This window comes from Gasterosteus aculeatus, chromosome 17, assembly GCF_964276395.1.
Source record: "Gasterosteus aculeatus chromosome 17, fGasAcu3.hap1.1, whole genome shotgun sequence".
NCBI lineage: Eukaryota > Metazoa > Chordata > Actinopteri > Perciformes > Gasterosteidae > Gasterosteus > Gasterosteus aculeatus.
Window position 1 is genome coordinate 16,823,221 of NC_135705.1, and position 25,186 is coordinate 16,848,406.

The 25,186-nt window shown below is 47.3% G+C and overlaps 3 protein-coding genes and 1 pseudogene across 7 annotated transcripts; 1 reads left to right on the forward strand and 3 right to left on the reverse strand.

Annotated features, from left to right (window-relative positions):
* Nucleotides 1-40: 40 nt before the first annotated feature.
* LOC120834803 (RNA-binding protein 38-like) lies at nucleotides 41-2,694 on the reverse strand (annotated as a pseudogene). Its single transcript, XR_013453234.1, has 2 exons — nucleotides 2,258-2,694; nucleotides 41-345 (listed from the first exon to the last, which is right to left on the reverse strand). The product of XR_013453234.1 is annotated as an RNA-binding protein 38-like (transcript).
* A 1,300-nt stretch (nucleotides 2,695-3,994) lies between these two features.
* rae1 (ribonucleic acid export 1) lies at nucleotides 3,995-8,399 on the reverse strand. Of its 2 annotated transcripts, XM_040203085.2 has the most exons (13): nucleotides 8,241-8,399; nucleotides 7,475-7,593; nucleotides 7,264-7,368; nucleotides 7,046-7,138; nucleotides 6,876-6,962; nucleotides 6,706-6,792; nucleotides 6,358-6,429; nucleotides 6,148-6,255; nucleotides 5,877-5,983; nucleotides 5,658-5,733; nucleotides 5,183-5,377; nucleotides 4,969-5,054; nucleotides 3,995-4,536 (listed from the first exon to the last, which is right to left on the reverse strand). In XM_040203085.2, coding segments are annotated over exons 2-13 (1,107 nt in total). In that variant the 5' UTR covers nucleotides 7,565-7,593; nucleotides 8,241-8,399; the 3' UTR covers nucleotides 3,995-4,535. The 2 variants fall into 2 exon arrangements, with proteins under 2 accessions (XP_040059019.1, XP_040059018.1); XM_040203084.2 differs by lacking the exon at nucleotides 3,995-4,536 and having other exon boundaries at nucleotides 4,965-5,054; nucleotides 8,241-8,392.
* Nucleotides 8,400-10,105: 1,706 nt separating this feature from the next.
* On the forward strand, nucleotides 10,106-18,708 carry LOC120834799 (bone morphogenetic protein 7). Its single transcript, XM_040203082.2, has 7 exons — nucleotides 10,106-10,699; nucleotides 14,343-14,526; nucleotides 16,768-16,916; nucleotides 17,016-17,225; nucleotides 17,360-17,433; nucleotides 17,540-17,650; nucleotides 17,740-18,708. Exons 1-7 carry the CDS (start codon nucleotides 10,294-10,296, stop codon nucleotides 17,887-17,889), a joined length of 1,284 nt encoding a protein of 427 aa, XP_040059016.1. The 5' UTR covers nucleotides 10,106-10,293; the 3' UTR covers nucleotides 17,890-18,708.
* Nucleotides 18,709-18,930: 222 nt separating this feature from the next.
* On the reverse strand, nucleotides 18,931-23,822 carry LOC120834798 (uncharacterized). 3 transcript variants are annotated; one of them, XM_040203081.2, is made up of 4 exons: nucleotides 23,602-23,822; nucleotides 23,335-23,478; nucleotides 20,844-22,046; nucleotides 18,931-20,228 (listed from the first exon to the last, which is right to left on the reverse strand). In XM_040203081.2, the coding sequence occupies exons 2-4, from the start codon at nucleotides 23,404-23,406 to the stop codon at nucleotides 19,881-19,883; spliced, it is 1,623 nt and encodes a 540-aa protein (XP_040059015.2). In that variant the 5' UTR covers nucleotides 23,407-23,478; nucleotides 23,602-23,822; the 3' UTR covers nucleotides 18,931-19,880. The 3 variants fall into 3 exon arrangements, with proteins under 3 accessions (XP_040059015.2, XP_040059013.2, XP_077948517.1); XM_040203079.2 differs by having other exon boundaries at nucleotides 23,331-23,478; nucleotides 23,602-23,625; XM_078092391.1 differs by lacking the exon at nucleotides 23,602-23,822 and having other exon boundaries at nucleotides 23,335-23,543.
* Between the last annotated feature and the right edge of the window lie 1,364 nt (nucleotides 23,823-25,186).

Below are 25,186 nucleotides of genomic sequence, written 5' to 3' on the forward strand. Positions count from 1 at the left end.
CACAAATGGTACAACAGTTACAAATGTGCAATAAGCCTAGTAGAGCATGTTCAGACTGGGGGGGGGGTTGTATTGACAAATTGCTGCATGTGACCAGTACGAGTGGTGCTACTCCACAAAAGAACTAACCCTGGTTTACCTGCTTGAGGAGTCATTTGCATACGTTTTCATGTTCTGGATATTAAGGCTTTATTGGTTCATCGGGGACTTGAGGCACCTCACCGGTCTGTATGCTGCGGGGTTTGGCGCCCAGGTAGGCCAGGTTCACGTTGGCCTTCTGCCGTCGATGATGGGGTTGGGATCCTTGCAGGCTCGCTCGGCCGCTCCTCGGTCCGTCATCGTCACCTGGCGACGGAGTCAAGAGTCGTCAGCGACGCCTCGAAAAGCAAAAGGCATCACTCATTAACCCGCGCAGCGTCTGCAGCGCGGCTGGGAATACGTCAACTACTCGGGGCAAACGCGAACCCAAAAAGGACTCGGGGAAAAAAAAAAAAAGCATCAAAATGGACGGCCCGCCGGTCTCATCGTAACCCTCAACAGGCTTTCCACTGTGGAGAAACAAACAAAGCACAATGATGCGCTTTGAGAACTGCCCACAGCAGCAGCGGCGGCCACTTGATTGCCACTCAGGCCCAGCAGACCTGCTGAAATATGGTTCTGGAAGAGCAACAAGGAGCTTATCCAATTAGGGACAAATTATTAAGGAGATTGGTATAAGTCCCCCCCCCCCCCCCCCCCCCCCCCTTCGGGCATTAGGCGAGTCCTTCTGTTTTGATTGCCACATTGTGCCAACTCAGAGGTTCAGTCACCTCGGTGTGGAGGCCGCGCATCCTTCTGGAGGACGTTCATTTTAAGAGAGCAGCGTGCCTCTTGGTAGTGGAAGGATCCGGAACAGAGAACACTCCGGGGCCTGTGTTGTGAACACACAGGAAGGAACGAGGCCGTGTTTACACTGTGAAGAGCCTTGTTGCGGGTGGGTAGGTAGGCAGGGGGGGGGTTCCCTGCTAATCCACGTCTAAAGTGTGTTTAAAAAACAAAGAAAAGAAGGTGCGCTCCGCTCGGCAGCGCCTCCACTCCGCTCCGTCTCCTCGCGCCGCACAGAACGTGGCCCTGGCTGAACCCTCGTGGCCCCCGGAGCCGGCTCAACCGGAAACACCGGCCTCGGCGCGCAGCCGTTGGATACCGGCTAAACTCACAGGGCGCTTTCCTCTGAGCCGGGGAGCTGATGTGTAAACACGCAGAGCAATTGTCTTACATTTCTGACTTTGGAAGATAAACATGCACACATGGCAGTTTTCCATTCCTTCTTTGGCCTGACAGTACGTTCGCCCTGATGGTCTTTTTAAGGTTCTGGTAAATATTTGCATTTCTTGTGCTGCTTCTGTCTTTGTGTCCAAGAGAGAATAACCATCTCCGCTCTTGAGCGGGATAAGTAATCTTTTATTGTAGGTTTAAAAGCGAACATCACAAGGGCCCTTAGATATTTCCCATTAAATCGGACTTAAAGGAAGGATCGAGTTTGTGATTTAAAGTGGAAGGCTAGAACGAGGTACAACAGTTTATATTTCATCAAAGAAAAGATAAGAACAAAAGAAAACTAAATGTGTACAATAGAAGGGAGCCAATTTTCGGTTGTAGGAATTTCTTTCCAAGCAGCCAAGATGGGATGCAAATCATGTGCTATGACCGACTGCTCCGTTATTTGACAATAGAGGCCCGGTGCGCAAGGTCAACCTCCCCACTGCTCCAAAGTAACCATATAAAGCGAGCAGGGAGTGCACACGGACTCCAACACACACACACACACACACACACACACACACACACACACACACACACACACACACACACACACACACACACACACACAAGCTGCTGCTGCTGCTCGAGGGTGAGTAAAGGGGGATGGGGAGGGGGGGCATAGACATATGTTGAAATATAATCTCAGTTATCCATCAACATGTGTGACCCCCCCCCCCCTTCTCATCATTAAGCTGAAATTAAAGCTAGATGCCGTTTAAATTATGCGAGTAAGCTTCTTCTTCGTGGGTGTATTACGCGGATAAAGAAGGACCCCCGTGCAGCAGCTGCACCTCGTAGGGAATATGTGTTCACACAACTTCACACTCCTCAACACACACAAGTGTTGCGCAGACGATCACTAAACAAGCCTGCAGCCTAAAAAAAAAAAGTCGTCATTTCTAATGCGAAGTTGTGACCGGGAGCTCCGCTTCGAACGGCGGATGTCGGTACTCACAAAGCCGTATCCTCTGGATTTACCGGTCTGCCGGTCCGTGATCACCACCGCCTCGTCAATCTCCCCGAAGGCCTCGAAGTATTTCCTCAGCGAGGCGTCGGTCGTGTGGTACGGCAGCCCGCCGACGAAGATCTTGGTGAACGTGGTGTCTTTCTGGAGCGGCGAGGGATGCATGACTTCCAGGGCTCCGTTCACGAACTGATGCAGAAGCATTGGTCGGTCGGAGAGGAGAAAACGTAGTGAGCGCCTAACAGCGTGCCGGCATCCGGACGGCGGGGACGACGAGGAGGAGGAGGAGGACGAGGAAGAGGAGGCTTTCACTGTCGCGTCCCTCGCGTGTTGTGACCTTCGCTCAAAGTTGGAGCAACCTGATGGAGGAGGAGGAGTGCGTCTCGCGCAGGGCGTCCAAACTTCTTTCTTTGACGCCGGGAGGGAGGGGGGGGGGGGAAGTGCCGGAGGTTTTATACGCCGTGATTAAAACCACGCCCACTAGAACCCCTTGACCAATCGGTGTCACCGGTGAGCGGCCACTCGGGCCGCGGCTCCTCCCATTCGCTCGCCTTCCGCGGCGCTGTGCTGCACCTGCTTTTGTCCTTTTACGACACAAAGAAAAAGGCCGAAACGTGGGGCGGAAAGCGCGACTCCGCCGCACGGTCGACGTGCTACCGCGACGAGGAAGTAATCACCTCGGCTGCTGAACGAGAATCGCCGTTTCCAACTATAAAAGGGAACCATTGCTGTGCGTTTATTGTGCTTTTGCTGTGACATGGCGCGCACGTTGGGGAACAGAACGCATGAATACATGGATTATTCGATGCAGTTATGTCTCAGAATGTAGCTGAAGCAAAAGAACAACACTTGATATGGTTATCTAAAACACAATAACCTCTTTAACATTAGTTTGTTGCGGGGCTGCAAAATGGGGATCATGGGAAATGTCATTATTATAGTTTGTCTTTTTATAAATCAGAGTATATAGATGGAATATTCATCTAAAACTGCGTAAATGATGTATAATATTGGTTTGATTATTTCTTAATCTCTTTGGGTAGGATTTGTATTTATCCCAGACAGGTATACAAAACTGTCCTTTCGTTAAATAGACTGGTTAAAGTAAAATATGACTACTCTACCTTATTACCCTGTAGTGCACTGCCATGAAACACTGATAACCAGTGATGGGCACGTCCATGGCAACAGCTCAATCCAACAGCCCAAAACTAAACAAAAAATGGTACCTTTATGAAAGCAACCTGTTGGTGCTGAACGAACAGGAGACGCTGGTCTAGAGGTGAAGTATAGTGTCGCCCCTTGAAAGCGGAGAGGAGCCGCTGAAGTGCGGCAGCAGCAGCGTGCCTTCCTGCCCCCGCTGCCCTGGAGCTCCACCGCTAAGTACCAAGGGTCAAGTTAACAGTTAGGTGACACACTAATGACCTCAATAAAAAGGCATTTAATTCACACCTTCTTCTCTATGAACTGGCTCACGTTTCCCCCACGTGGCCTTTGTAGCTGCCCATGCGACCTCTTTCATATCCTGCTGATAAATTACCCCCATTTCCAGCACACGAACGGCTGCCAAAAGGACGGAACCTGGATGGAGAACCCCGCTGCCCTGCTTTGATCTCCCACCCCGGCTCTTTGCCCTTTCTTCAGCTTACTGTAGCAGTGAAGACTCCGTGGGACAAAACGCTCCACCTGCTGGTTAATCTTGGTTAAAACAAGCACACAGGAGGGGTCTTTGTAACACGTTTGTTACGTTGTTTATCATGTTGGGAAGATTCCAATGTGAGAAAACAACAGTAGTAAATAGTTTTGCATGCACGTCACCGTTCAGTGAATCCAAAAAAAACCTTAAAACACCTAACAATACGTTCATTTTCAACCCTCAGGTTTGAATAAACGTGTTCAAATATAACAGTGTGCACTTGGTTATTTATTTTACATCCCAGTTTTAGTCACAGAGCTAAACCACAGAATAACAGAAAATCATAACAAAATCAAAAGGTCTTTGTATAGCAGTGAAAAAGAGAGCCGAACACAAAAATACATCAAAATGAAAGACAAATAAAGCCCTCGCTTTCTATGATGACCTGTATGATCAATTGTTACACAGCGGTCTCAGGTTGGGCCCCTCACATTGGTCCATGCACGGTACGCAGCACCGTTGCATTGGTCCTGGTGTTTGCCGATAGGAAGGAGTCTGTCTCGAGCTCATACACACACACACGCAGCAGGTCTTCCGCATTGCCTCACAACAGACGCGGCGCAGCACGACGAATCTAAAGACAGGAGGGGAGGGGGGCAGTCAGTCACAATTTCTTTTCTTTTTTTTTTCTCTGAAAAAGTGTCCCTCTTCGCAGAAAAAATAAAACAAAAACTAAATCACTGCAGGTGGCTGATTGATTGTAAATCATTGCTTGCCGGTGTTGCCTTGATTATCTCCATTATTACATGAATTATACCTCTTAGTGGCCAAAACCCCCCACTATAGTATATGCCTATACTTTATAAGTAAGTATAAAGTATAGGCATAACCACCAACAAGCTTCCTTGTCCAAATGCCTTCGAAAGGACCTCCCTCAGGTGAGCACAGCACCATGCCCGCAATACTGACTCATGTCTGTTGCCAGTGGCCATGTTTGTGCGGGCCAGGGATCGGGGGGGGGCAAGAGCACCCCCATGTTTACAGACAGCGGCTGCGCTTCTCTCACCATTTCTTGTTCCGGGGCTTCAGCTCCTCGGCAGCACTCCTCAAGAAGATGTAGTTCTTTTTCTGGGGGTTGTAGTACTCATGGCCCTGAAGAATTCACATGAGAGCACAATATTAACATGAGGATTCCAGCATGAGGTGAAAGCCACGGCTTGGAAATATTGCAGGGAAATACACACACACGCTAACCATATTTGTAAATAATTAGCGCCTACCTTTGACCAGTCGTAACTGGAGGCATACGCAAAGATGTTGCCGTTGCTGTTGAAGCAGCACGCTGTAATAGGCTGGTCGAGCTGCTCTGAGGTCTTCAACTTTGTGCGTGCGTCTTTGTCCCAAAAGCTGAAGCGCCCATCTGAGCCCACAGTAGCCAGAGTGCCGTGGACAGGGTGGAAGGAGATGGCATTCACCTGATGGGACAACATCATTAGCTGAGACATGAGGAAACATTTGAACTAGTTTAGCTTTCATGACCATGTTGCAATGATGGAGTCCGTCAGAAGGTACACAAGTGCATTAGTTCCACTTAGGACCTTCCTACTATAACAAACAGAATATCTGTTTCGACAAAAAGTTATATTGTAAGAATTTGCATTAAAACTATTTATAATCAAGTTCAGAAACTGGTGGGATGAGTACAAGCAAACTGAAGAGCACAAAAGATCAGTTTTAGAAAACCAAACCACTTACGGCGTAGATGTCCTGTGGAGTTGTCGTGTTGGTTCCATTCGACCTGTGACACTTAAAGGTGAAGTTATCTTTGGCCCTAAAATGGATTAAGGGAAAACATTCATGTTAGATTTTGTTTCAGGATTTTGACAGTGATAGCAGTTTCTTTACTTATGCAAAAACAAAATGTCAGCTATGCTCGCAGACACAGTCATCCATTCACTTGTTTTCAACACTCACGGATTTGGAGGGTTGATATAATGGATGGCCACACGGCCCTCAATGCTTCCCAGTGCAAAGCCGGTGGGCTTGTTCTGCTTGTCCTTGAATATGGCAACACAGCGGTGCTGCAGGACCAGGGAAAAGAAATGTGCGTTAGATAAAAACAGATATACTGTAACATTGAATCATGAACATAAAACTACCAGAGCAAGTTGCTCAATTTACACAAATAAGTATTGGAATTAGGCAAAGACGAAGAGGAAATATTTAATGGACGACAATTAATCACCTGATGTTTGAGAGGAGAATCTATTCTGCGAAATTCAGAGGGCTGGTTTTCCAGCTGGTACACTATCAGGCCTCTATCTGCTGTGGCAACCACAGCCATGGGGTACACCTAAATAGAACCAGGGAGGTGAAGAAAAACACAAAAAGTCAAATTTTCAATCATCTCTTCATCAATTATTACAGTTCGTCATTATCCTCGTAAACCACTTACAACGTCGGCACAGTAGGATCTCTCTGGCATCTGCAGAGACATCATGGGATTTGGAGACCGGGTGTCCCAAAACTGAGGAGAAAAACAAAAGGCTGTCATGTTTCTCAGTTCTTCACTACAGATTTTAAACATGCCGCTGTCTGACTACAGATTATTATGGTTACAATTAAGTACAACAAAAATGTCAACAAAAAAAAAAGATAGATTAATAGGATGCTGATGGTCCATGTGTGACTGATATTAAGTTTACTCAAAAGTTCATTGGTCTTTTTCAGAGATATACGCTGGTTCCTAGGTGCAAAAAAATCAAAAACAAAATGTGTTGAAATGTTCTGTGTCCTATTGTACCTTCAGCGTTTTGTCCCAACTGCCGGTCATGATACAACTGTAGTTCGGAGCTTTTATCCAGTGGATGGATTTGATCGGGCCGTCATGCTGGCAGGAGAAATTATGAGAGGTGTAAGATGATTCTGCTTCACGACTGACCCTGCTGTTCATTTTGTATATTCTCATCCAACCTGTGCAATCTGCAAAGCTTGATTGCTGTTAAGATCCCACATCTTGGCGGTTTTGTCACAAGAGGCAGTGAAGACCTTACTCCCATCCTGGTAAAAAGAGAAGCGCGTCATAAACGGTTCCGTGGCAGAGAATCTACTGGGCTCAAACCACTGTGTGGGACGAGACTTACGTCACTCCAGCATGCATCCAGCACCGGGCCGGTGTGCATCTGTTGGGCTTTGGGTACGGTCTGCCCATTGTCCTGAACCTCCCAGCACCGGACCTAAGGTCACATGACACCACGTAGGTAGACCGTTTAGAATTCTGTGTGATAGACCTTATCTGGTGCAGAAGGACTCAAATCTCATACTAAAATTATAATCCTCGGTCTACTGGTGTATAACTCACATCGTTGGCCCAGGAGCCTCCAATGAGGAAGTTCCCTGGCATGGTGGGGGGACTGAAAGCCAGGCAGCTGATGCTGTCATCTGGAGGGGAAGTCACCTCAACATCCTGTTACAAATAAACAACAAATGCAAACAATTCACCGTGTTAGTTAAAAGCCGTCGTTGGAGGTTATACAAATCCAAAATGCCGTCTTGTGTTCTGCTGGTTTTACCTTCATGGGATTGTGGCTGTCTGTCGTTGCGCTCCCAAACACACCGGCACCCGCTGCTCCGAACCCGGAGGTTGCCCCAAATAAACTCATCGTACATTAACGTTATTCGTCCTGCACGCCTAAGAGAGGAGACCGAGGCAAGGCAGATATCCTGAATGAATCGCACAGTCATCGGGGTACAGGTAGCAGCATCTGATGCCAGACACACGGACGGGGATGTTGCGGTAGCGGTGGATCCAATAAAGGGCGTCTCAACAAGCACATTGGGTACGCGTGTGGCGCTGGGTTGCGAACGTCAAGGCATTGCAGAAAAACACTGCCTACCTAACCTAAATATAACGTTATCACTGAAGATAAACTATCAGGTTAGATTGTAGGAAACCGTAAGATAACTCGTGCAACGCTAAAGCAGAAGAATTGCCACTCGACTACGTCACATCATTAACGTTGCTAGCTCCATACGCTAATGTCAGCTAGCTTGTTACCAAGACAGCATGTGGGCAGTTCAACCGCGGAAGGTGCATCAAATACGTTTGAGCGTTTGTTACGTTAACGTTATCTCCCCCAAGTCGTTTTGTGGTTCTAAAAATTACGTGGTAATTCAACGCTAGCTATCGGTAGCTAGCGTTGAATTTGTTTCAGAGATGAGTTGCTGTGGTGGGTAACGTTAGCTATTAATGCAATGTTCCCGCAGTTAGGACAACTCCCCAGTGATAACTATCGTATCATATCCGGATAAGTTTCACAACTACATGAATATACATACCCCAAAATGTGTTGTACTGTAGATATGTTCCGTAACGCTGAAAATGCCTAAATAATTTGGCGCATGAAAAAAGTGGCGCTAGTTCCTCGGTGCGTCGAGGTTTGATGACGTAAATGAGCCCGTGAACGCATGCAATGTCCCGAGCAACCGCCTGGAGGCAGTAAATGGAAGTCGTTTAAATGAAAATATGAGGTATTTATTGTCAATAGAATTTCGTTCGCTAGCCCCTAGTCAAACAGCAGCAGCGACAAACAGCAATAACAATATAGATACAAATAAAAATACAAAGAAGGAATAAAAACGTTACTAAAATAAAACCACTTGTACAAATAGTGCAGCGTAATACAGTTCATACAAACAGTGCAGTGTAAAATGAAAACGTTAAAAAGTGTCTCAGATATATTGAATATTATCTTCAGTGCGGTGTAGATCATTACCTCAGAGTCTGTATGGCATCAACTGCCACACAGAATGTTTTCGATATGTTTTCATTTTTTTAATTGTGTTTTTTTCTGGTTGACAGCTTTAGTTTATCCTAGATAGGCTGAAATAAAAGTCAAGGCTGGATTACCATCCCAATCCAAACCGATGGGCCACAATAGTCCGTACATTGAACCTTCTCTGCCTGCCAAAGAAATGCAAAAGTAGTCAAATGTGTCCATGATGATGTGCCAACAGCCATCAGAATCACATTGTGATTCAGGATTTTGACTTTAACGTTATATACCGCTGTAAACCGGTATAGTCCCAACTATAATGAATGATTACTACAAAAATATTTAAGAATGTTAGTATACGATGAAGATGCTTTGTACAGTCTTGGTGAGTAGTGAAATTAAATGTATCGGAAATACTCAAGTGCAAGACCTAAACATTTCTATTAATAGTACTGTTAACGCTGGAAATAACCATGTCGGTTTTCTTTTTATATTTATATTGAGATTTTGCCACATAATGCGTGGGATGTGATTCGGATTTACAGACGGTCCTTTAACAAAACAAAATAGTCTTACATTGTTACAAACAATGTTTACAGATGAATTTAGCAGGAAGAGAGCACTGTTATTCTTAAAAGTGTGTATAGGATGAGTCATTAAGTGACCTCGGCTGGAAAAATGGCTCTTGTACAGTGTGGAGATCTGGTTGTGATTTGGGTTCTGTAGTAAATCTCATAAACAAAACAGTCATTCTGTGGCTTCATGACACATTAACTTCCAATTTAACATTTGGATCCAGTCATCGCCGTCCTCTCAACTCAGTAAAGCGCACATTCAGTGTGGGGTTGTACTTTGTCATTCACTTGGCACCCCCACCCAGAGCAGAGTGCTTTGCACATTGCAGTAGTAATTTATTGGGGGGCTACTGGCAAGTCCCTTCATGTGCCTGCTGATCGCTCAAACCCCTCAACAATTAGGGTGGGCCTGTGTTTATTGTTTGAGTTCAAAGGTGGAGGGATTACAGGATTTGACCACTTTACCTTTGGACTGATCATTAAGCTTTACACTTATTCATGAGGACATTCAATGTTCACAGCGTTTAAGCACCGACACAATACATCTAAAATAATGGGGAATGATATTTAAAAAATGCAATGTTGACGAATCATGGGTTCATGGCTGTCAGGCTACTACTTAGAAACGATTTAAAAAATGGTCCGCTTTCATCAGTGGCCAAACATTAATGTCCCAACAGAACGCATGGGACAATTTGGTTTGAAAGGGTATTAGCAAGATATAAAAGTGCACTTCACGATAGGACAGCGAGTTACCCGACCCCCCCCGGTGACTCACCAGTACCAACTCTCCCAATCTTTCCAGTATTGGTTTATCCCACTCTAAACCCCTCCTGCCCCTCCCCTGACGCAGCGCCTCGATAAAATCCATTCCCACCAAGCGGAGTACACTACCAACGCAGCGCGCAGCAACAGATGATGAGGGAATGCTGTTCTGAGTTGCCAGAGGATAGTGTTGTACTACCACGAGGAAGGGAACTACGTCCATAAGAAGCGCATCCCACTTCTTATCCTGACCCTCAGCCAGAGCCGCGCGTAAAAATGGGCAAAATGGTGACAAGCGCCTTGGCGGCGATAACTATCCTCCAGTCGTGGGGTTGCTGCGTGATGGCCTCGCAGGTCGCCTTCTCCAACTTCTCCGTGGACAACGAGGTGCGCTCCAGCTTCATCCAGCGGCGGCTGCGGGGCCAAGAGCGCAGGGAGATGCAGCGGGAGATCCTCTCCATCCTGGGGCTGCCGCACCGTCCGCGGCCGCACGCTCACACCAAATACAACGCAGCGCCGATGTTCATGCTTGACCTCTACAACACCATCTCTGCGGACTCGGAGCTGCCCGGGTACTCCTACTACAAGCCCGTGTTACCGACCCAGGTCTCCCCCATGGTCTCCCCCCAGGACAGCCGCTTCTTGGATGACGCAGACACAGTGATGAGTTTTGTCAATCTCGGTAAGTTTACAATATGGACATATGTGTCTTGTTTTCAATTTGATTATAACATTTGATATTTGCGGTTATGTATTTTGAGTGTCTTGGCTTTACTAAATATTACCACGTGAAGTTGGTTTACTGCGATAATGCCTTTTTTTCTTATAAGTCTATGGCAGTGTTCTTTGCGAAAAAATGCCAAAATAATTGAGTTCTTACAATGTTGACCATTCAAAGTTATAGCCAATTGAACCCGATTTCAAATTGTTTCCTGCTTGTTGATATTCAGCCACCACAGAGTGCATTGGTTAAGTGTGTGTGTGTTGAGCCTGTGTTTCTAGCGTTGTGGCTTTTAGGGCACTTTCTTTATACCCGAGATCAGGCATTATGCATTCCGAGCCGTAAATGTTATGACAACATGCCTGTATCCGATTTCACCAGAATCCCTTCAAAGCTTTTGGGGGAGAGGCTTTAGCATAGCTTTGTTTCGCATGACAAGGAATTGGACGGGCCTTTCTAAACCTCTGGGGAGTGAGACACAAACTGCATCAAAACACGCGTCGTTGTTGTTGTTGTTGGAATCGTGGTGCAGGTGCTTGTGTTGAGTTCACTACATTCCTGCACTTGTGTGTCTGTGTGTGTGTGTTTGTTTGGTAAATCACGGTGGTCGCAGGTGGGAGTTTGGGCCGACACGGACAAAACTGAAATTATTAGAGGCAAATCCTTCCTTTGTTTCCCTTGGAGACTCAAGGTTGGCTCTAATGTCCCTGCAGCAGACGGCATGGCCTGCGGCTCTTGTCCGGATGTGGTTACACCCATAACCAACCGGTGTCTTCTTTGTGCCCCACTTCAACCCGAGAAGGAGGGTCGTAGGTCAAGCTCAACAGATGAGGTTTTTTCATCTGACACACAGCTTAAGGAAACCTGCAATCCTTTCCCTTGTGTTTGTATGGCATTGAAATGGAACTGAAGCCATTTGGACCTGTTTTCTTGCCCTTAAATGTGGAGTTAATACAAACCATTTGAAAGCTTAGAAGGATTAGAGACAGAACATTTCATGTGCGCATGTAACAACCTAACTGATGGGCCGAGGCAAACGAGATCTGGAAACAATGTTTCTAAAATCACACAGCAGACTGCGGATGTTCCACATCTGAAGAGCGAAGGAAACAACGAAGACGACGAGTGTGCAATATTTCTCTCTTGAGCCCACCGCGTCCTCCTCCCTCCTGATGATTGGCACAGGCTTTAGCCGCAGTGACTCTTGGTGGTCCTTGATGACCGCTTGTGGACAATGCATCAAGTCATGTTTTAGATAATTCAGCCTCATCTACCCAGTATGACATCGCTTATGGGGTAGGAAAAAAATCAGGGTTAGAGTGAAAGGATCGACCTCCCTTTTGTCATTTGTCGATATTTGCATAGCTGGTCATATTAAAAAGTCTACACCGTTTGTCCATGGCCGCACGCTGATACACATACGTGGCTGCGTGTGTTTGCTTAGAACGCCAAACCACAGGTCATACTTGAGAAACACTAGCAGGAAGCATTTGACTCACTGTCATGCAACATTAGACCAGGCAGCTGCTATTGCATCGCACATTTGTGGTTCCTCTCGTATATTTATTTATAAATAAACACATGAAAATGTAGTGCAGAGGACTGACGTCACGCTCAATCATATCAGCTGCTGCTGTTGCAGGCGTTCAGTCCGGGCTTTTCTTTGGTGCGTTGACGTTAACACACCTGCATTGGAAAAAGTGTAACGGGCAGAAACATCACTGGCTTTAATGAAAAGGTTACGCAATGCTTCTTTGCAGCTGGAGGAATCAGCCGTGTCGTTGGAGAACAGTGTGTGTATTGTGTGTTTTAGAAAAAGCGAGAAGAAATGTGTTTGTCCTGTTAAGCTCACCTCTAAGAAGCCTAAGGAGATCGTACTGAGAATTCCCCCCCCCCCCCCCCCCCCACCAGAAAATCCCATTAACCGTCTCATTATTTATACATCGTGTGCAGAATAATTCCTCTCTGACGCGACCAAGACCAAATTATTTTGGTTTGGTGGTTGATCAGCATACACATGCTACATTCTGTTGATAAGAACGTGTGCATAAGTGAAATATTTGTTCAGCAAAGTTCTTTTTTTCGGTGGCGTCAATAATCTGCAAAGGAACTGCTTAAGAAACATTGTCAGTGGATGCAAACAGTCATGGACTTGAAACATTTTCACTTTTAAACTAACTTCAAAATGAAAGTCTGAGCTTGAATGAGACATAGAGTGACACAAGATAATATTTTTGTCTAAAATGTAGTATTTTCGTGCAGATCTAGTGATACGTCATTAAACCACCCATACTCATGCTGACGGGTGAAATATAGAATTTACCACAAAATTGCAATAAGTTAAAGTTAGCTTTGTGGCTGTGTGGCCCCCCCCCAGTGTGAGGAGTAATCTGAAGTGTTGAAATGCCTCCCAGAGGGAAGTTTGCATATCTGAGGTCTGATCTCTGCAGCTAATGGTCCCTAACATAAACACACCGAGTCCTTACAAGCAATTATTGCTTTCATAAAAACACCCCTCGTTCCCTTCCACCATTTAATTGCGGTCAAACAAATGACTAGCAGGGCTCAGAATGCACTGCTCTTAACGATTAACGGCTTGTGTGTGTTTCTGTGCCCTTAGAAATGTTTTTAGAAGACTGTGAGTCAGCGTGTACGTGTGTGTGTGTGTGTGTGTGTGTGTGTGTGTGTGTGTGCCCTTTCGTGGAAAAAAAGGTTGTGTTCCTAGTGTTTAGGTGCTGTGTGTTTGCTTGTCGGTGCACTCAAACAATGGAGGACCATCGGTGGGAGCTGACGTCATGATGATGATGTCATCATGTACGCCAGTGAGCAGGATGTGTTTAAGGTGACTAATCCGTCGCACACACCTTTCGCCGGAGACCTCCGCTGCTCTTGGCACATTGGCTAACGCTGTAAAAACACGACACTGGAAAGCCTCAGGAAGCTCTCGGGGGTCTTTCTGACCACCGCTCCTCTGGAAAGTCGGAGAGCCGGAGAGCTTCAGCTGGCTCAGGGCGGGTCGGAAACCCCGCGGTGCCCCCCGTCGACCGCTGCTTTACTTTATCCTCTGCGCTCACATACATGGCGAAATGATCAGGGAGTTGTGGGTGGTACGGACTCTGGCGGCTAAGTCACACATACATTTGTGTGCGTCGCGATACTTTTATGTGAGTGTGTTTGTAAAAGCACGCTGGCAGCCGCGGTTTTCCGGGCAGGGCCTTAAAAGGCCTTTTCTTGTGGTCTGCACATGTGTGCAATTTACACAGGGAGCCAAACTGAGCTCCTTTTGCTCCCCCACATGTACTGGCACGTATGGCACACTTAACCGATGTTTAGATCAATGGCTCGGAGAGCCGGATGTTTCCTATTTCTGACCCAGTGCTTCCGAGATGTGGGCAGAGTAACACACATCAGAGCAACATTTGATTGGGTGACAGTTTTGACATGTGTGTGTGTGTCAGCTGAGGCCGGCAACACTAGATCACTTCTCATGTGTGTATAATTATCTTTATTTATGATTATAAACGGAGTATCCTGATAAAGCACATCCGTCAAATGCTGAGTTATCACCTCTATTGCTTCCTCTGTTTCTCTGTCTTCCCAATAGTCGATCAGGATATTTCGCACCAGCAACACAGAAGAGAATTTCGGTTCGACCTTTCCCGCATTCCCGAGGGCGAAGTTGTCACAGCAGCAGAGTTCAGGATTTATAAAGATTTCACGCGGGAACGCTGCGAGAACGAGACCTTCAGAGTGAGCGTGTACCAGGTCCTGCAGGAGCCCCCGAACAGGTACGGATGTTTCCTCAAATACCGCAGAACCCATTTCAATCTGTTGCTCAAGGGAAAGTACAAGAGTATTGGCATCCAAATATACTTCAAAGTACCAAAAGTAGAGACCACGGTAATAATACGTTTTCATCTGAATGAGTAAAATATCTAGTTATTGGAGATATTAAATAAACATGGTGGAGAAAACAATACAATGTTGCCTCTGAGATGTAGTGAGGTGGAAGTATGGAGCAAACAGAAATACTCAAGTGAGGTACAAGTACCCCAAATATACTTTCCACCGTGGTATGAAGGGATCAGTTAACTCAAATGGTTTATATACTTTTTTCCTGCAGGTATTTGGCCATAAACCAAAAATGTTGGACAGATTCAAAGTCGTGTGATAATCGCAGTCGAGATTATCTGTCATGGGAGAAATTGATATCTCTTCATATTTCATGGACATCCGATCCAATATTTGTTGAAATCATTTCACAAGAAAATACATTTCAAAGAGACACACTGGAGGTCCGTGCAGTCATTAGAATGGACACAGAAATGTCTGTCTGTGCAAAGTGCGACGGCATCCATCCAGCCGTCGATGAGACATTTCAGTCCGGACCAGTCTGAAGTGTCAAAGCGTTTTTCCAATAGAGTCATCAAAGCTTCTTCCAGCGACGCACAGGACTCTCCTCTCGTGACCGTTGAGTTCCATCAGACGCCTCCTGCTGCTGTGTGTGTTCGTCCGGCCGCCGTGTGTGCACTCAGCTGTCCGATGTCTCTCTACATTTCCCCCGCAGGTTATTCCTGCTGATGTTACTGTCAGCACCCGAGCTGTTTACACAGACATTAGCGTCAATTACCGAAACACAATTATTCTCTGCAGAGAGGGAGTTCACTCTCACGCAGTCAGAACGGGACGGTTCCCCAGGAGACGCGCGTTTATAACGCGGGGCTCTCAACCCTCGAGACGTCCACTCACTGTTGCTCTAACGCAGGCAGTCACTCCTCCATGTTCCTGCCCGCCGGGGCCTGCCGTTTTCGGAGCGCTTCTGTAATTGGATAACAGCGTGAGCGATTATCCCGCCGTAGAATAGCCAGACCCCCCACACATCGGCTGCTTTCTCAGAAATCAAAGCCACGCCACCCACACTACGGAGTCCCCGAGCAGAGGGAGTCATGTGCCGCAGGCGGCGGATTTAAAAAAAAAAAACCTTCCGCTGACGACGGTGTGAAAGGCGACGCCATTGTCATTCGCAGACACACAAAGGCCAATCCACTCAGACGAGCAGCCGGCAGGACTGAAGGCCGGCATCTGCCTGAGGGCCCCGAGCTGAGTCTGCAAACAAAGCCATTGTCTGCCAAATCGGCCCTTAAGACGACAACGTGTCAGTGTGGGAGATTTACTCCGTGCCGTCGAGAAGGTGCTGCTTTTGATGGTGGCCGTTGGTTTGTAGGCGGATACACGATTCACACGGCGCAGCCTGTTCAGTACGCTACAGCCTCAAAAAAACGTGATGCCGTCAATGTTTATTTGAATTTATTGTTTGAATGTTACATTTTCTGTTGTTTGGGCTCCGTGCTTCAGAGAGGGATCTCTCAGCTTTGCTTTAAAGTGGTTGAAATCCACACCTGATAAAGTTGGAATGCCCACATGTTTATATCATCAACAGTTGTAGGGGACAATTGGAAAAGTTAAAGTAAACTTAATCAAAAGTGATTGGGTGCGAACTTCCTCCCCGAGGGACGGAGGATTATCTTATCTTTTCATGCTTTAAATTTAGTTTGTTTGCAGCCCACATACATCGACCATCAGGCCTTATTAATCTTTGTTTTTGTCAAGAAAAATAAAATACCTTCTCAGTTAGACTGAATTCAGGTGTCTGACTTGGTTTAAGAACAACATTCAACTTTTAGATGAATGGGGAAATAGTTATAGTTATAATTCCTACACGGTAGCTATAAACACTTTTACAACCAAAGCTGATTGTTTCATCGTTAGCCGAAGGTGTTGGCATTGTCGTCCAAACACTGGGACCACACATTTTGTTTTTTGATTTTGATGAAAATTGCATGACAGCTGACCATTTTATATAAATTTGCAGAAACTTAAAAAGAAGACGTGGGTAACAAATCACAGTAGACGTTTTGTCAAATGGGAGAAATGAATATGTACATCTGCAGCCAAACAAGGATACTCCATTCATTCTGCTTTCAACCTTGAAATGCCTTGAATTCAATTCCACGCCGTCCTCTCCCCAGCAAAGTGGAGCTCTTTCTGCTGGAACAGCGAGAAGTGTGGGCTACAGAGGAGGGCTGGCAGGTCTTTGACCTGAGCAACACCATTAACCTCTGGCTGGTCAACCCTGAGCAGAACCTCGGCCTGCACCTGGTCCTGGAGGACAGCCAAGGTTAGTCAGTGCTACACATGTGCTATATACAGGCTCCATGTGTGTTATATTCATCTTGGTTGGTTGTTCGGCTGAGTCTCTCATTGCTTTTCGTTATAGGTCAGAGGAGGAAGCCCAGGCTGGCGGGGCTGGTGACAGGAGGCGGACCCCAGGAAAAGCAGCCCTTCATGGTCGCCTTCTTCAAAGCCAACGAGGTGCGCTTCCGCAGCATCCGCTCTGCCCACGGCCACAAGGGGGGGCGCCAGTCCAACCGCTCCAAACCCCAGAGGACTGTCCAGGACGCACTCAAGGCAGTGGAGGCGGCAACAGGTGCCCAAACCCTTCACATCGCGCTATAATCAACTCGGGTTGTGGATTAAATGACTCTGATCAACAGATCCTTAGTTATTTGTTCCCTTTGATACTTGTGTGTTTCCTCATACTTGCGGGTTTTCCCATTCCAGATAACCGCGGCGTCGCCAAAGAGGGATGTAAAAAGCATGAGCTGTATGTCAGCTTTAGGGACTTGGGATGGCAGGTATACTATCATTATTTTGATCTCATTTGCCATAATAATTTTACTTCACTTCACGTCCCAAAGTGACATTTAAATGAGATTTTGCTGGTGGTTTTGATGTGAGCAGGACTGGATCATAGCACCAGAGGGCTACGCAGCATTCTACTGTGAGGGGGAATGCGCCTTCCCTCTCAACTCCTACATGAATGCCACCAATCATGCCATTGTGCAAACGCTGGTAAGTCCCAGACAGCCCCACGGAAACGGGCACTTTCACCACAACCCCCATTTCCTGTGACGATTCAGCGATGCTTCTTCTGACCACAGGTGCACTTCATCAACCCAGACACCGTGCCCAAGCCCTGCTGCGCCCCCACGCAGCTCCACGGCATCTCTGTGCTCTACTTCGACGACAGCTCCAACGTCATTCTCAAGAAGTATCGCAACATGGTGGTCAGAGCATGTGGCTGTCACTGACCCCCCCCACAGTTAATAAAGGCGTAAGGGAAGGAACCAGAGACAAGAGATGATTGACTGGCTGGTCACCACGGAGCTCTTGCCACAGAACAAACTGGAAATAAACTGGCGTTCCGTCTTCGTGAGCCTCGGATGCAGTACTACTAACCACTACCACAAACCAAATACAAGTATTGGTAACAGAGGAAGGTTGAACAAAGGGGTTTCTTTTGCTTTCTGTTCTTTTTCGATGAGAAGAAGCGAACAGAAAGGACACCAAGCAATGTGGAGTTACTTCAGAGAGGCAAAAAAAAGAACAGTCAGTGCCGGAAACATGAAATTAAAAGGCTACATTTTTCTGTAATTGCAACTCACATCCCTCTGCGTTTCAATTCAGGCACCAACCGTAGGGCATTAGAATATAAAACACGGCTTGGGTGGAAATGTGCATTTGGGAACTGATTCTCCATCTTCCCTGTTGAACCACTGCGCCTTTCCCTTTGGCACAGCCGGTGCTGAATTGGTTTATTCAGCAGGCCACTTGGACCAGGTCAGGTGGAGAACATCTGGCAGCTTGCGTGTGTGCTGCCGATGTCCGGGAGCAAAGCGAAGAACGCCTGTGAAGAATGTTAATAACAGTACGAGACTGGACGACCTGCACGTTGGACCTGGTTTACCGCGCGGACCAAACACCGCAGGCCCGTGGACTCTGCAAGACGTGATTCATCGGCATGGGGCTGACATGTGCGCGCCTTCGCAGCTGCTTTCTGATGAGAAAAGGGAAGCTGTCGTTTTATTTAGTCGGATTAAAGTTAATAAATGGAAACTATAAAACAAGAAGTAGGTGTGTGTTTTTACCTCGTTTGGCCTCACTGATGTTCCTCACAGCGTCATCAACCGCTGGCCGGCGAATGAATGTTCTGTGAGTGTTAATGTTTTTTTTTTGGGACATTTATGTGAAAATGATGCAGAACGTATATTTGTTAAACAGTGAGGAAACTGTTTTACAAGGTACAGAACCATGTCTGCTCTAATTGTGACATCATAGTTGAGCCCACATGGTTTGCGTTTCAATTCTGTACAATTTAATCGTTTGTGAAAATGAGAAGTCAACCCAGAAGGAAATCACATTACAGCGCTGACATATGAAATTGTACACCAATGACATGTTTGTGCTTTTAAAGCACTTAGAATGGCCCAAGCAGCCCCCACTCTTAACAATCGGACAGACATTTTGAAAAGAGCAAAGCAGCTATATTGTAACAACCAGGCAAATAAAAGCATTCACACTGACATTCGCTGGGAAGCTGAGCTTTTACAAAACAGCCCACGCTGTTAAAACCAGATTATACGCATCTGCCACCTTAAATAGAAAATAGAGGTAGAAGCGTGAATCCGGTGACGCAATCAAAGTGGTATTGAAGGTTAATGCAAGAATTCCCTATCCAACCGGAATTAAGGAAACACATTAGTTTGGATGAAACCGTCAGTGATGATCATAGAGACATCTTACATAATCGCAGGCAGGAAAAGATGTGTCTTTAGACGATATGATGAGCAGTGGGAAACCTGAGGGAGTATTCTTCAGTGCCTTTCAAGGAACGTGGGCTGATTACGTCGAAACTGCTTGAAACGTGCCGAACAAACCCAGAAAATATTTTCTAAACCTATAATAGATTTCTCAAATTTACTGTCCCTGAAACGGCTTCTAAAAATAAATAAATTACGCAACCTTGCTTGAGACTTTTGCAGAAATTGTGATGTTTACCTCCAGCCTCATGTCAGTGTTTTATTCCTGACTTACCCTGACAAATGTATTAATATAAGTACCCTCCGGGGAAGCCCTGAGACTTTATCCTTTCATCCCGTTCAGCTGGAACTTCTTAGGTGCAACCCAAAAAATTGAACGTCAAGCACAAAAATAGAATTGAGGAGGTAGAAAGACAGCAAAAAGAAACAGGCTGAGTATAGTGGAGCCTTAAAGCCACCGGCATGCTTCCTGTCACCAGACATCAACCCTCCTCAGTCCTCGTGCTCTCAGTCCCCGAACTCCTCAACTCCGGAGCAGAAGAGTGTCTCCTGCGGACAACAACCTCCTTCCGCCCCCCCTCTGGCCGCGGCGCCCCCCCGGGGGGCCACTCGCATCCTCCCTCGGAGCTGCTGGGTGAGGTTTTTGCCCGCAGGGTGGCCGACGGTGGAGGGTGGGAGGCTGAGACCGGGGTGAGGGCCAGGCAGACGTCCCCCGCACTGAGCTGACGGCAGTCCAGGCCGCAGAGACGGGCAGTCTTCTGGGGGCTGCAGGAGGACCAGCCGGCCTCTCGCACGAAGAACGGGTACTCCGCGTACACGTCCACCAGCTCCTGGAGGAGGACGTTGCAGAAGGACAGCAGGATTAGACGCAGCAATGCAGCTTACTCACTTGTTCACTAGGGGGCGCTACTGTTGGCAGAATCTTGTTTTTTAATGTAAGCTACTTATCTGAAGCGTTCTATAGACTCGATGGAGACCTCTGATGAACGCAGGGGAGATTTCACACTGAAGTGTCTGAGATATAACTCATGTCAAACACAAAGCTAGGTTCAAGGTTCTTCCCTAAGAATTAAATATCTATTTTGAAAATTGTGCTATAATTATAGAAATTGTAAACCCTTCTTTAAATGTCTAAGACTCGCCTCTCCAAGTGAAATTGTACACATACATATATGCAATAATCTTTTTTTAAATAAAACACTATCTAACATCTTCTCTCGTACTCATGACAAAAACAGCTTCCATTACTTCAGAGGTTGCATTACTTCCAGCTTGGTTTTAGAAAACGTTACTGAAAGTGGTGAAATTTTGACCTCATTCAATCAGTAAATGTCAAGTTTCAAAGATTGCACCGCATCTCCCCGATGACGCAAATGGTGCAAACATTTGATGCATGTTAACCGCCTGTCAAGAACGGTGAAAACTACCGAGGGAGTTTCCTTCACCTGGGACTGCTGGTCGTGGAGCAGGATGAGGAGGCGCGAGATGGAGGAGGAGGATGCCGAAGGGGTGATGCTCTGCACCGTGCAGCAGCTCAGGCGCAGGTCTGGACAGGCCCGTGATCCCAGCAGGAAGTCCTCCGTCCGCAGGTGCTCCACCTTCCTCAGCCGCCCGTCTCCGAGCTCGATCAGAGAGCCCGCCACAAAGTGAGGGAGCAGCCAGGGGAAATTGTTCGGAGAGGGAGAGGAGGTAGATGCCTGCTCAGGAGACAGGGGAGCGGAGGATCTCAAGGCGTCCTCCTTCGCGGAGGTGCACGTGCTGCCTGAGCGATCGTCGGGGGAAACCCTTATCAAGGAATATCCAGAAGCGGGAGTGAAAACCTTTGCTGATTTGCGCGAGTCGTCATATTGCAGCGTGAGGTCCTCGTGTGGGGCGTGAGGTAGACATGTGCTTAGTGACGGAGGACTACCTTTTCCATCCCTGGGAGAAGCCTCGGCTCTTCTGTCTCTTCTCCTCACATACGGCGCTCGGTTCCTTCCATTGCTCTGCCTCTCACTTTCCAAACTCTTGCACCTCAATGTCTTGAGCTGCTCCCAGCTGTACCCTCCGAGCACCCTTTGCAAACCCTCAGCGACGAGTGGGACGGGGCCGAATCTGGAGGGGAGGTGTGGATGGCCGAGGTGGAGCGCAGACGTACCAGACAGGTGGCCGTGGTGCTGGTAGTGGGGAGGAAAGGCCCACCCGGGCTGCGGGGGGTTGAACTGTCTCCACTCTGCCCAGCCGCGATGATCTCTGAATGCAGAGGGCTCATGAGGCTTGGGCCTGGCGGATGAGTGAGTCTGCATCCAGGGCTGGTACAGTGCGGGAACCCGCCTCGGTACGGGCTGGAACGGGCCCGTGTGCTTCGTCTTAAACTCACCGTGGCCCTTGTACGGGTAGGGCACCTTGAATGTCGCATCATCACACTGCTGCGGCTGCTGCCGCTGCTGCTGCGACGGTGAGCTCGGCCTTTGGTCCCTCTTTTTGAGCGGGAGTTTGTCCCTTTCTGGGACCAGAGCTGAGTTCGGCGTGAAGCTCATTGGCTCACGCTGCGTGTCACTCACGCTGGCACTGCATGCCCTCCCGCAGGAGGGTGAGGAGGTGTTGTGTGCACGTGACGCAGACTCCAGGCAGGCGTTGCGGACAGTTTGGTCCAAGGTCGTCACGATCTGAAAAAGTTGAGGAAAAAAATATAAGTGCACTTAATATTCTGTAGGAAAACCTCTGATTCTCTGTTCAGACTTTTTGTTTCTGTCACTAATAAATGGACCGTCTCCTCTGAATGCACCACCTGGTGAACTCATTGCCTATGAATTTATGCTCGACAGAACACCAATACCTTCACAATCAGCTTTGAACAAAGGCATGCCAGCCACCAACTGTTGTACTGAATGGGCCCGGCTTAATGGGCATTTACAAAGAGAAAGACAAAGTTACTATGGTTACAAGGTACTGTACTGCACAGTGTGGTTGTGAAGGAAGTATATGGGGAACAATACAGAGTAAGCGGTTGGGGGGGAGGGACAAAGTTAAATTTAATCACACAATTTAATATAAAAAACACTTTTGTCGTTTTCAGGACGACATTTTTCACTGGAAACAAAGGAAAGTGTCTGTGTTCAGTGACTAAAAAGGTGCAGGATGTGAAACTGTTTCTTTCTCTTGGGTCTGAAGTGATCTCTAACAACTCACGCTATCATCCCCCTTCAATCAATGCAATAGTGAGTCATTTCATAGTTTCTCAGTAAGGAGCGGTGTAGGACTTTTATAGATAGTCAATGCAAAGCTCATCCCTGTGCCCTGTATTATGTCATCATCATCACAGCTGAGCACCGCCGCTCAATGGAACTCTTTCACTCTGCCCGACAGGCATGTCTCTGATATGAGCTGTTTCTTTATTATGTCTGCGTGTGTGTGTGTGTGTGTGTGTGTGCTTGTATGTGTGTGTGTGTGTGTGTGTGTGGGGGGGGGGGGGATCAGATAACACCCTCACACTTACATTTGTGTGCAGTAAGAATTGCACACACACATTAGATATGCATGCAGCGAAAATGTAAATGTATTCCAAAAGCCTCCAGGTGTGTGCTGCTAACGCACAACGGGCGACGCACAGGTCTGATGCGTGATGCCGTGCATCGTGAATCACCTTATGAGGTGATAAGTTCACCGCAGGTCGCTTATCTACGGAAATAAAATGTTTACACTGCAGTGTCCAGTGCCATCACAAGAACGATAACCAGCCAGAGGACGCCTTCATTTGCATTCAGTCACTTGTTCGGCCTGATGTTTCTATCTATGGAGGTGCAACGCAACACAACCAAATATAACCCCCACAGACCGCCAAGAGTTCCGTCAACAAGCGTTTCAGAGTGAAAACAATGCATTTCTCACGACTTAAAGACAGCAACAAGCCACGTGAATCAAGGGAAAACCAACGTCCGCACAAGACTTACTTACGCGTTCCCCCGTCCATCCATCCCCCCGTCCGTGCGTCTCCTTGAGCCACCCATCTTCACAACGCGGGTCCATCCATGTTCTACAGACCTTCCACTCTCACACGCCCACTCGCACACCTGCCCGGTTTGTGTCCCCGCTCCCAGGCTGCAGGTGGAAGCAGAATGATCAGGCACCCAGACGAGCTCAACAGACTGTCTATCAGACACTCTCCTCCCTTCCTCTTCTCCCTCTCCCTCTCTCTCTCTCTCTCTATTCCCTCCTACTCACCTTTACATTTTACACTCCCACTCTACTCAGTCAGTCAGTCTTGTTAACCTTTCTCAGACAGATTCGATGCTTCCCTCTCTCTCTCTGTCTCTCTCATCTGAACTTGCCCACCCTCGTGTTTGCAGCAGAGTAGCACTCTCAGCCTCGCTTCCATTTGTAATCACACTCCTCTTCCTCTCTCCATATTCCGCGCGCTCTCTCCTTCGCTCCACAGCGCTCTGTTGGTGGTTGTATAATTAGAAATGTGACTGCTGTGCAACTCCTCATCTGATGGTAGGCGTACGACTGCCTGATGGCTTTGGCACTCGGCCTGGCGGAGTGAGGGCGGGAAAAACGTTGCTTCAGACTGAAGAGTTGACACACGAGGGGGGGGCTCGACAAAAACCACAAATCCGGCTGTCACATCTGCAACGGGGATTGGAAAACAGCCCTGATGTGCTTTCTCACCTCAGCGTGAAGAATCATAGCGTTTCTTTGAATGCCTGGAAAACGGCAAGCAATCGCATTTGAGCGAAGTGTTCAAGGTTCGCCACTAAGCGTGAAGGCTCCTCGTGTTCGTGCAGACATCCTGACCCCCCCCCCCCCCCCGCTCCCACCCTCTCACCCCTGCTCTGCTTGCTTTCTATATATTTTTCCTCACTTGCTTTCTTGCTTCCCATTTCATCTCATTTTAAAACAGAAGAAAGAGCACTTGGCTTTTGGTTCACAGCACAGAAGCCCAGCTATTGATTTTGCAGGGCCTCAGCAGGTGAACCCCCAGTCATGAGAAAGCCCACGCATAATCTGGTTTGAGGTAGAGAGAATTTCTCACTTTGAGTCACTTCATGCTTCCTCTGCCCACTCTCTCTTTCTCTTTCTCCCTCCCTGCATCTCGGTCTTCTTTATCCTCGGACTTACACAGACACACACATGCTGCCACCTCAGGCACAGTTAGGCTCAACAACCACAACCCCCCCCCGACATTTACATTTTGGACTGTTTTTATAGATAGAAAGCGACGTTCACTCACAACACTTACCGACTGCTGCACTACGGCTTGTATTTGAAGTTTCACTTTTCGGCGGGGTGCAGGCGCCAAGTGTGACTGTGAGTGTGAGTGAAATTGAGCCATAGTTGTTGTGTGTTGTGTTGACGAAAAAAGTCACTAATATTCTTGCAATGACTCACCATAGAATCTTTTCCGGCCTGCGACTGAGGCACCTATTCAGGGGCCCTCTAGAACGCTGATGCAGTGTTTTTCAAAGAGGCGATGATGTAATGATGCTCTGTGAGACTTTTGCATGCGGATGTGTAATCAGCAATGAAACCGGGGAGAACAGGAACTACCCTCTGTTGACCACTAGATGGCGTCAAAGACACACAGTTAATCTGTGATACACTTAACTCTACTTTGAAGATTTGGTTTTTGAGCAAAGTTTTGGACGGTCCAAACTGAGTTTTGTTGGAATCAGACCGAAGGTACATAATTTATTAAAATGTAACAGAGAACTGCTGTAGAGGCTCCCTGGATCAAGCTGTAACCAGAGAAAGTGTTTAGTTAAAAATAAGAACTCTATTGATTGCATGTGGGCAGGTGCAGGTGCAT